Genomic DNA, 12452 nt, shown 5'->3' on the forward strand with positions numbered 1-12452 from the left:
AGCCTAAATGTAAATATGAGGTGTTAGAGATGTGCATTCAGTAAGAGATGGACAGACGAACAAAGGGACAGACAAATGAACAGTGTTTACTATACAGCAGAAAATTTTGTTATTTTATAAATTTTTATACGCCCGTCTTAAGACGGGACGTATTATGTTATAGGCTTCGTGTCCATCCGTCTGTCAGTCTGTCTGTTAGCTTTTTCGTTTCCGGCTCATAACTTTAATACTATTAGGCCTAGGATTATCAAACTTTGCCATCTGATGCATCTTGGGTAGAAGGTGTGTTGCACACAAAAAATAGGTCGCTCTGACCTTTTATTAAAAAGTTATAGCTAAATATGGAAAAATCCTTTCCAGCCCATAACTAGAAAACTGTAAGACTTACAATCATCAAACTTGGCCAGTTTATGCATCTTAGGTAGAAGGTGTGTCGCGACCTATTTCAAGGTCACTGTGACCTTTAATTTAAGTGAAATTAAAAAAAAAATGTGTCTTTTTACTATTCATTTAAGCATCCCAAATAATGTAAGAGTATTGCACTGTCCTTATTAAAAAAGTGTTAAATCAAGAAAATACTTATTTTTTTAAGTATATACTTGACAGCAATCTATAACAAATATAATGTATGTTAGGCCAAAGTTTTTATTTTTTTTGGTTTACGATTTTTTGACACAAAAATATGCATTGGGCGGTCGAAAAATAAAAATAAAAATAATTAGGAACCTTGACATATTTTTTTCTCGAGTAGCATTGAAATGAATAAATAAAACTAATAAACACATAAGATTTTCAACTTTATTATTTTCTTCTTACCATTCGGTTTTATGTCAACAAACAAATGACACAAGAACAGAAATGGGAGTATCAGGCTCTGTTACTGTTGATGGTTTTCATTCATCTGACTTACAAGTCCATGTTTTCATATTAGACACATTGCACTGGGACAAATATGGGTAAAATTAAAGTGAATCGGCTTTTCTCTGGCCAGCCTTTCCTTTTATGAAAAAGTTGTTGGAAACTCCAAAAGTGATGGATTGCTTTCACAACAAACTTTTACCCTTAGATACGTGTGTCAAGGGACCAACCTAGAGTCCTAGACCCATTTAGGAGGAGACTTCACTTCGATCTCCCTCAAAAAAATTTAGGGAGAAGTTTTGAAATTTATGGAGACTTCTTGGCGCGGGTACATGGCACACGTACATTAATCGTTATAAAACAATTTCATTGTTTATAACTTACATACATTTCAATAATTTTTCTGTAAAACATTGTATTTAAAATAATTAAAAAAGGAAAAAAAAAGAATTTAAAAGATATTTCCCCCCAGTTACAAGGTATATAAATATCAAGAAAAAATAATAAAACAACATTGACATTGAATAAAATTTACTTCTACTACTATTAAAATTTAAAAGTTTCTTATTGTCAGATTAATTGTTTATCAAACATTTTTTTTCATTTCTTACATAGTAGCTGTCAATCTTAAACTTCTAAAATTTCTCTTCTCATTAGATTTCCAGGTTTTTGGCAATCCAGGCCTAGTCATAATTTTGTTAATTTCCCTTCAAACTTAATTTTCAATAATTTTTTTTTTTCTATTAAAAGTTTTGATGTACATCTGCATGCCGATTGAACTAATTATGTTTATCGGATCTGGTGTGTAACTTCTTAGAAAGTTAATAACTTTACAATTTAACAGGAAAAATATGTCTGTATTCACAGCATGAATTAATTATTTGACAATAAAAAGACCTAAAATCTTCTCCAACATCTTTGGCACGACATCGATAGCTGTCCAGCTGTTTTGCGTCTTGTTGTGTATAACTTGTAATGATGGACTTTTGATACCCGGAAGTGTAAAATCTAGAGGAGTTCCGACAGAGTATTCGATGCATTGGTCATTAGTATAGAAATAGTCTGTTTCGCACCCTAGGTTGGTCATTGGTGTCCCACCATGTGGTTTGGCAATCTGTATTTGTGGAAGTCACTTGAATGGCTTTAATGATTAAAATGTGTTGTAAATTATAAAAACAGTCATTTGGTCAAGAAAATTTCGAGTCAGACACATTATTTTTATTTTCGTAAATAGGGAAAAATAGGGTCGGCGGAATTGTAAACCAAGAGAAAAAAAAAACTTTGGCCTTAGAGAAATCCTACCTCTCCCTTGAGTGTAATTATCAAGCACTGGCCAAGAAGAATTTTGATAGCAGAAATTTGCCTGTCAAATTAGAGAGAAATTAATGAGTTTTGAGTGTGAGGATCTAACTGACAGAGCATTGGTCTTATCTATATCCCTTGGGTATTGGGCAGATGGGTAAGCCTGTTGGATTAAAAATAGCTCTTGTTGGCTAGCCTAAGTTTTAAAATGAATTTTATGAAAAGTAATTAAAACTAATTTGATATTGCATAATAGACTAATCTGATACTATATAATATTATTAATTTAAAAACTAATTTTTAAATATAGGGTGGGCCGGTGGGGTGGAATCAGCATGTCCATATGAATTACATATTAAAACCTGTCGGACATTAAATCTCAACCAAAAAAAATCTTTCAGTATTTTATATGTTTTAAAAAAGATTTATGGTAGATAGTGCAGACCCATTCATCTCTTGGTAGTAATGAGTAGACAAGCATCCAGTTAAAGATTAATTAATGAGTTCAATGTAGGAAGGCTATCTGATCAAGCAGTCTTATCAGTATCCTTTTGGGATTAGACAGAAGAAGTGCTGGTCAGTTTATAGCATATGTCATTTGATGGCCAACCTTTTCTTTTCAAAATTAATTTGGTATAGATTAAGGTGTTAAGACTAATTTGATATTGTTTAATATGATGGGCATTTGACAAGGTCTTACACAACCAGCATAGAATGATGTAATATTTATTATAATTAATGCCCACATCACAAGGAATTGATAAATATTTGAAGGGAAGGAAAAATCATGGAAATCTTAAATTCAAGGTTGACATGATTTTCTTGCATGCTAAACTGTTCAAGAAAATTGTATTTTTTTGATGGGCGTATCATGCTGTGGCGCCGCTCTTTATTTTTAGCTCACCTGAGCCGAAGGCTCAAGTGAGCTTTTCTGATCACATTTTGTCCGTCTGTCTGTCTGTAAACTTTTCACATTTTCGACTTCTTCTCAAGAACCGCTAGGCCAATTTCAACCAAACTTGCCACAAAGTATCCTTGGGTGAAGGGGATTCAAGTTTGTTCAAATGAAGGGCCACGCCCTTATTCAAGGGGAGATAATTGGGAATTAATGAAAATTTAGTGGTATATTTTAAAAATCTTCTTCTCAAGAACCACTGTGCCAGGAAAGATGAAACTTATGGGGAAACATCCTCAGGTAGTGTAGATTCAAGTTTGTTCAAATCATGACCCCCGGGGATAGGGCGGGGCCAAAATGGCCGACCAAAGTTTTACATAGAAATATATAGAAAAATTCTTTAAAATCTTCTTCTCAAGAATGACAAAGCCATAATTCATCATATTTATATGGGAGCATGCTCATGTAGTGTAGATTCAAGTTTGTTCAAATCATGACCCCCCGGGTAAGGGCGGGGCCAAAATGGCCGACCAAGTTTTACATAGAAATATATAGGAAAATTCTTTAAAAATCTTCTTGTCAAGAATGACAAAGCCATAATTCATCATATTTATATGGAAACATGCTCAGGTAGTGTAGATTCAAGTTTGTTCAAATCATGACCCCTGGGGGTAGGGCGGGGCCAAAATGGCCGACCAAAGTTTTACATAGAAATATATAGGAAAATTCTTTAAAAATCTTCTTCTCAAGAATGACAAAGCCATTATTCATCATATTTATATGGAAGCATGCTCAGGAAGTGTAGATTCAAGTTTGTTCAAATCATGACCCCCGAGGGTAGGGCGGAGCCAAAATGGCCGACCAATGTTTTACATAGAAATATATAGGAAAATTCTTTAAAAATCTTCTTGTCAAGAATGACAAAGCCATTATTCATTATATTTATATGGAAGCATGTTCAGGTAGTGTAGATTCAATTTTGTTCAAATCATGACCCCCGGGGGTAGAGCGGGGCCAAAATGGCCGACCAAAGTTTTACATAGAAATATATAGGAAAATTCTTTAAAAATCTTCTCAAGAATGACAAAGCCATAATTCATCATATATATATGGAAGCATGCTCAGGTAGTGTAGATTCAAGTTTGTTCAAATCATGACCCCCGGGGGTAGGGCGGGGCCAAAATGGCTGACCAAAGTTTTACATAGAAATATATAGGAAAATTCTTTAAAAATCTTCTTCTCAAGAATGACAAAGCCATAATTCATCATATTTATATGGAAGCATGCTCAGGTAGTGTAGATTCAAGTTTGTTCAAATCATGACCCCCGGGGGTAGGGCGGGGCCAAAATGGCCGACCAAGGTTTTACATAGAAATATATAGGAAAATTCTTTAAAAATCTTCTTCTCAAGAATGACAAAGCCATAATTCATCATATTTATATGGGAGCATGCTCATGTAGTGTAGATTCAAGTTTGTTCAAATCATGACCCCTGGGGGTAGGGCGGGGCCAAAATGGGCAATGTTTTACATAGAAATATATAGGAAAATTCTTTAAAAATCTTCTTCTCAAGAATGACAAAGCCATAATTCATCATATATATATGGAAGCATGCTCAGGTAGTGTAGATTCAAGTTTGTTCAAATCATGACCCCCGGGGGTAGGGCGGGGCCAAAATGGCCGACCAAGGTTTTACATAGAGATATATATATATGACAAAGCCATTATTCATCATATTTATATGGAATCATGTTCTTTCAAAAAATCTAGGGCCAAAATCAAAGTTTTACATACAAATATATAGGAAAATTCTTTAAAAATCTTCTTCTCAATCATTTTCTAAAAAATAGCAAATCCATGATTGGTCATGGGACTACTTTTGGATTTAAACTTTACAATAAAAAGCCATTTTATACTAGTCCTACCCTTGGTGCTCAGGTGAGCGATGTGGCCCATGGGCCTCTTGTTTATTCAAAGGAATATAAATTTTTTGCAATAAAATAACTTGTCTTGCTGCCAGCATTTGATGTTTTATAGATATGAGTATTTGAAATTTTGTAGACTGGTTACATGTTTGGGAAAGGTATCTACTTTGCTGACATGGTATCAAAGAGTGCCAATTACTGTAGGACAACCAAGGCTGACCCCACTGGTATCCTGCTGCTGTGTGAAGTTGCCCTGGGTAACATGTAAGTATCTTGTATTCTAAATGATGTAATGTATATGTCTGTTTAGGAACATAGTTTCAAGGTCCTTCTTAAAACTGGACAATGCCTCCCAAACTTTTGGTTTTTTTTTTTTTTTTTGGGGGGGGGGGGGGGGGGGGGGGGGGGGCAGTTCAAAATTATACAGAGTTTAACTTGCCTAAATCTTATTTAAGGTATGAGAGACCACATGCAGATTATATTGACAAACTACCAAAAGGAAAGCATAGCTGTAAAGGTACGTTTGTTATTTCACTATTATTATCATTCTACATTCAGTTTTTTTTTACTGACATTAAATGTAATGTTTACTAAAGTTTGTTGATACCTGATTGTGCATTTAGCAACATTTTAAGGGAGAAAAAAGTTTTAAAATTTGTTGCAAAATTCCAGTATGCACTTTTTCAGATTGTTTGCAAGATTGCCAAGTGCATTTTAAAATTATGATAGTTGAAATGATTGACTTTGTCTGTCTGTCTATCTGTTCATGCACTTGTGTTCATACTATAAATTTTTAATGGAGAATCACTGAAAGGAGAATTTTCAGATTGCTTATTACTTGAAAATATAAGATGTCCTCATCACTAGGTCATTTAAACAATTCAAGGTCATTGGCAGAAAAATATGCTTCTTTTACGGGTTATAATGGATTAACGATGGAAAATCATACCCCACACGAAGATTACTTGTATACAGAAGTTTCACCATGACCTTTATTCAAGACTGTTTGTACTAGTTCACGGCCAGTGGGAAGAAATGTGCATTATTTCTCTCATGGCCATATATGTATTTGAGAAACAAGAGTCATATCTTTGTGGAAAAACATGGCAAGCCCATTAATGGAGAAAGGTGGCTTTTAAAGAAAACCCATGTCTTTGATTCTTGACATTTAGACAACGTCAATTCACAGTCAGAAAGCGCAAACGTTTGAATTTTCTGCTCATCCTCGTCTTTTGGGGGGTTGGGGGAATTAAAAAATTAGAACTTAACTTGAAGAATGATTGCTTACGGCCTGAACATTTATTGGTGAGGTGAATCATCTTTTGTGCTCAGTATATTACATCTAATTTGGTTTGGGTTTCCTAGTACAACTTACACAATGCCTGCCATAAATGTTCATTACCATTGTAAATAATCTTCATATAGAATCACAATAAGCAAGCAATAATATTGTGTTGTCTTGTTTACAGATACCAGAATTTGCTATTGTTTATGTTAAATAACTTCAGTAAGCAATCTGTAGACTGTTTTAGTTGATTATTCTATGTATATTCTTCTCCAGGTTTGGGTATGACTTGTCCAGATCCTAAAGGTGCCTACACAACACCTGATGGGGTAGTTATCCCTATGGGAAAGGGCACTAACTCTACCTGTGGCCACACTAGTCTTTTGTACAATGAGTATCCTTTTTTGTTTAATAATTATGATCTCAGTGTATCAGGTATTGATTTGGGTTCTCCATTTCTTGTAGCAATCTTCTCTGAAATCACAGTAGTGAAATCTGCATTACTAAAAATGTTTTTCTGTTAATACTACATTTTCCTGAACCTTTCTTTAGATTCATTGTTTATGATGTGGCTCAGGTGAACATGAAGTACTTGCTTCGAACAGAGTTCAAATACAAGTGGTGATATAAAGTAATCAAAATGAGGCTGGAAGAGATGTGTGTCTGCAATGTTTTCACTTGGACTGCAAACTTGTTTTGAATCTATTAAGGAGATGTTTTGAATACATCTGTGAACAAATGCCCGATGAACTTTTTTATAAGTAGTTTTAGTTTCTTGTTATGAACGTTTAGTTGACTTCAGAAAATTATGCCCTCACTTTACAAAACAAAAGTTTTATCCTGAATAAAAAAAATCAAAAGCAGAAGGTCCATTTGGTAAATTCAGTAACAGTTAAAATCTTTGATATCATCCAATACTCAAAATACATATGTAGAATACAAAGACATAGTTATGTAAGTTACTGGTTTGTGAAGGGAACAAAAATCCACTACTAGTAGTTCCATAGGTATTATTTTTTTGTGATCAGATTAAAATGGCATTTATGATCATGTTTTGATTTCTTTTATTTTTGATGATTTTTGTTAATGTGAAAATAAAAACTGAGTTTCATGTTTGTGTGCTGTTCAATGCAGAGAACAATTTTTTTCAATTGAAATCTTACATACAGGACAGGACACCGAACATACATGTTTATTGTATGAGTTCATAAAACCCATTCTATTACATAGTAAAAGTCCATCTCAAGATGTCTGAAATTTTAATGAAAATCAGAGAAAAAAAAAACTTGTCACAAGAAATACAGATGTGAAATATGAAAGCCATAGTTTCAAACAATTAAAAGTTATTGTCAACTTAGGTATTTTAACATATTTGACCTGAGACCTTGCAGTTAGACCCAGTTTAGCAAAATTTTACCAAACTTTGCCCTGGTCATAACTTTTGAAAAGTCGTTGCTAGTACTTTTATAAATTGTGCATTACCATATAAGTAGAAATTTTAGTAGGATTCAATTTGGCATTTATAGCATGGATGTTGAGATCACTAAGTCTAAATACCTGCATAACATGGCTAATGTAACGTGTTGAGGGGTCCGTACCTGGTTGATTCCAGGATCTCGGGTTTAGATTGATATTAATAACAAATATTTACATTCACTGTGTTTTTCTACTAAGCCAAATGTGAAATTGGTTTGAAAACCATTTTCGTGTATACTCACGCGTAGAAATATACACGGATAAACGTGCGTTAACGTGACGTCACAATAAGGCAACAGCGACATTAATAAAAGTATAACGATATAGGGCAGCGAGAAATACAAATATTGAATATATTTTTGGTGCTTCCAAACATGTAAAATGTAAGTATAAGTTACCGCGCTTCATGAAACATGCCTATGTGACAAGTCTGTATGATTCACACACCAATAACTCACACAAAACTTAAAAACATTCCTTAAATAATTTTCCTCTTAAAATGATTGTATCAAATGATTGGCCTGCAAATATATACAAATATGGCCCTTCCCTTACACTTGATGGTCGGCCTTATATTTACAATAGAAACGGGGTTCACAAATGACACCGAACCGACACCAGTATTGCCTTTTTCAGGCTCGTAGTGTCCTACCTCTGCTAGTGACCAGCATCTGATAACAGAAGATACTGAATTGTCCTTATTCAAGCCATACAGTCATCCAATGCTATTAGGGACCTGCATTCACTGTGTCTTTCAAGATAACAGGCAATCCTCTTAGAATTGACTTTCCTCTTCAAATGGTCTGCCTCTAAGTGGTAAGTGACGAAATCACAATACAACCAATTTATTGTGGCAAACCTTCGCTGACAGGTAATCCATGTACCCTGTAATATTATTAAATAATAATTATTGTGGTAAGCCTCAGCATAAGGGCATCAACCCAACTAACCTTATCTCTGAATATCTCTCTTCTTCCCTATGCCAGTCACCTGCGTGGCGCCAGTGGTTAGAGCGTCTGCTCTCGACAAGTCGAGTCCCGAAGTAAGGAGTTGATCCTTACATTGCGGGTTCGAATCCCACTGTGGGACGTGGAGACCGGTCCTTTGGTTGAGACCGTATATAAACCGAGTTCCTGTGTCGCAGTAGGTGCTGGCAAAAAAGATCCCTTCCTGCTCAATGGCCCTGGGTGCCGAGTGTTGGACAAAATTTGCAGCTGTCCATCGGCAGGTCACTAAATGCCCTTACCAAAATACTCACCTTCTGGCAACGTCTGGCATTATTGCCGCAATATTGTAGCAACATTCTGGCAATACATTACGGTAATATTGCGGTAATATCGTTTTTCGTATGTAAATTAGATTTGCGGCAATATTGCCAGAAAAGTGTTGCGGCAATATTGTAGCAACATTCTGGCAATACATTGCGGCAATATTGCGGTAATATCGTTTTTCGTATGTAAATTAGATTTGCGGCAATATTGCCAGAAAAGTGTTGCGGCAATGTTGCAGCAAAGCAATTGCAGTACATGTATTATTTCAGGTTGTGCTGCAGCAATATTGGGGCAACACTACAGTACTACATAAGGTAATTAATAGAAATAATGGTCTATCAATATAACAATTAACAAACTGTGCTGAGGAACGTAACAAACAATAGCAAGCCACGGGGTCAATAAGAATTAGCTACTTCTGCTATTCTTTGAACTAATAAAAAAATTATGTTGATCATCATAATAAAAATCAAGATATGTTTGTGAAACACTATGCGCCTGGTGACAACAAAGTTTGAAAAACTATTTATAGCATATAGGTCACAGTCAAGGTCACAAGGTTATTTAATGTTATTTGAAAGAGCTTAATTAGTGAAGGGCGCATACCAAATACCAGTTCTCTATCTTTTATGGCTCAAAAGTTTCAAAAAATGTATTTTAAGCATATGGTCACAGTCAAGGTCACAAAGTCATTGACCTTGGTGTCATTTAATGGAGTATGCAAACTAAATATGAAGTCTCTATCTTTTATAGTTCAAAATTTATGGCAGAGATTCAAAACGGCTATTTTTAGCATATGGGTCACAGTAAAGGTCACAAGGTCATTGACCTTGGTGTTATTTGAAAGAACTTAATTAGTGAAGGGCGCATACCAAATACCAGTTCTCTATCTTTTACGGCTCAAAAGTTATGTCGAAGGTTCAAAAAATCTATTTTAAGCATATGGGTCACAACCAAGGTACAAGGTCATTGACCGTGGTGTCTTTTGAAAAATCTTAATTAGTGAATTATGCATACTAAATATAAAGTCTCTATCTTTCATGATTTTAAAGTTATGGTGAATATTCGAAGAAGCTATTTTTAGCATTTAGGTCACAGTCAAGGTCACAAGGTCATTGACCTTATCATTTTAAAGAACTTAATTAGTGGAGTATGCATACCAAATATGAAATCTCTATCTCTCATCGGTTCAAAAGTTATGGTGAAGATTAAAGTTAACAAACAGACAGGACAAAAACAATACGCGCCCCAGTCTATCCATGCAGGCACTTCAAAAATGTTTATAGAAACAATATCAATATGCCACTGTGAAAATGTCCAGCAACTCTGCATTAATTTTCAAATAACATGCATTCGTCTTTTCCTGCACCACCAGGATTATATAGATCCACATACAAGTCTAGTATGCTTGCATCACAAGCACTAGTTGAAACACATATAAGTTTTCCAATTTTATCTCCATAGAATCATTCATCTCAGAAAGAATATGGTTTTGACTCACCAAGTCTGATCATATATGGAAACAGAGTAGACATTCTTATAATTCTGCTGAAATTCTTATTTCTAGCCATTCCACATTATGCAGCCTTACTACTCATCTTGTCTAATCCCACTGTACACAATTAACAACTCTAATTAACTTGATACAAGTCAGTAATGAAGCAAAATATGCTTGCCTTTGAATTCCCTCCACTTTATTTAAAAAGAGGAAGTAAATGACTGACCATGCTCAACAAATGGCTCATGGGTAATCCTAGATGTTGCCAGAAAGTTTTTTTTTCTGGCAGTATTGCCAGAATGTCACCAGAAGTTGTTGCAGCTAGCGGTGATATTTCGCTAACCCAAAAAGCTTGTTTCTGGTGACAAAAATGTGTTGCCGCAATTTTGCTGCAATAATTTTACTTTGGTAAGAGTGGTTCTCCATATTAGTGAAAAATTCTCGAGAGGGACGTTAAACAATATACAATCAATCAATTATTACCTCTGCCGACTGAACTTAAAGAACCCCTCAGCTTAGCTGTGCTCGCTTATATACCTTTTTTAAGGTCACGTGATCTGCTTTAGCCAAAGGCAGATCTTCAAAGGCCGACTAGCATAATTTTTGAATACACAAAGCTACATCTTTACACTAACATTTTATTTCACATTAGAGATTACTACTGTATTTAACATAAGAGATTATGTTTTTATGTACATAAAAATTGGCTGAAATTTCTTCTTGCTTAAATAAAATGCTAATATTGATTGATTGATTGTATATTGTTTAACGTCCCTCTCGAGAATTTTTCACTCATATGGAGACGCCACTACTTGCCGGTGGAAATTTTGTCCTATACTCGGCACTGAGGGCCATTGAGCAGGGAGGATCTTTTTTGTGCCAGCACCTACTGCGACACGGGACCTCGGTTATACTGTCTCATCCGAAGGATCGATCTCCATGTCCCATAGTGGGATTCGAACCCGCGACGTAAGGATTGACTCCTTACTTCGCGACTCTTAGAGCAGATGCTCTAACCACTGCACCACGCGGGCGACCTGCTAATATTGAAGGAAAATTCTTAAATTTGGGTCTTGCTAAAAGTTCCCCTTTTTTACGGTACATGAGTCTTACCTTGGGTACCAAAAATCTTGACCCTGGAGTTTAATCTAATTTTGAAAAATATAATTTTTGCTATAACTTTTGAACAGTTGATGCTAGGGCTTTGACATATATGTTTCTTGAGGCAAGACCTCCCCTTGTGTACCAACAATTTTTATCTTTGGTCCTTGACTTTGGATTTAGACCTACTTTTGATCTTAGCCTTGGCCTTAACTGTTAAATGGTTGGTGCTAGAGATTGCATATTTCACATGTGTATTTGTTATGAAGACCTTCCCTTGTGCATCAACAAATTTGATCTATTGACCTTCGAGTTCGATGTGTTTAATAAACTTTCACCTTCGCCATAAGCTTTCATATGGGGGCATCATAAGCACATCCTTGTAAAAATATTTTTTTTCTAGAACGGCATAGCTTAGGTTGCACATATTAATGTGGAAGCCGTGTTAAGAAGTGCTGATTTAAGATTGTTCACCCCTTGAGGGTTTATATACCATATAGAGAAAATCTCTAAAACTGAACAAAAATGGAAATGGCATCACAAATTGGTATTTAAATTTGATAAGGTTGAAAAAAGAGGGTGTTTCACCATCCATTTGTCAGCCTCAGTGGCTCTGGTAAATTGCATATGCGTATTCCTTGGACAAGACCGACTCTTTTGACTTGTCATGAGCTTTCCTTCACAGGATCTGTTGTTTAACAAACACATTTGTCTTATATATTTAATGTATTACATGAACATTTAAAAACTTTTCAAATACAAAATAAAACACAAAAATATAGTTGCTACTAAGTGATAAAATATAATCATTCTAGCTAGAATATCAATTATAAGGACGGAT

General features: G+C 35.1%; 1 protein-coding gene across 1 annotated transcript in view; it reads left to right on the plus strand.

The window, feature by feature from the left end:
- The window catches only part of LOC134281492 (poly [ADP-ribose] polymerase 1-like), a 31702-nt gene extending 24326 nt beyond the window's left edge, over positions 1 to 7376 (plus strand). Inside the window, exons 24-27 of the mRNA XM_062763955.1 lie at positions 5117 to 5244; positions 5436 to 5497; positions 6542 to 6659; positions 6818 to 7376. Of these exons, the coding sequence (XP_062619939.1) occupies positions 5117 to 5244; positions 5436 to 5497; positions 6542 to 6659; positions 6818 to 6890 (381 nt within the window). The 3' untranslated portion in view covers positions 6891 to 7376. The remainder of the gene's footprint in view (positions 1 to 5116; positions 5245 to 5435; positions 5498 to 6541; positions 6660 to 6817) is intronic.
- Positions 7377 to 12452: the final 5076 nt, after the last annotated feature.

Source organism: Saccostrea cucullata, unplaced genomic scaffold, assembly GCF_032062105.1.
Source record: "Saccostrea cucullata isolate Sc308-1 unplaced genomic scaffold, CSIRO_AGI_Scuc_v1 ctg924, whole genome shotgun sequence".
NCBI lineage: Eukaryota > Metazoa > Mollusca > Bivalvia > Ostreida > Ostreidae > Saccostrea > Saccostrea cuccullata.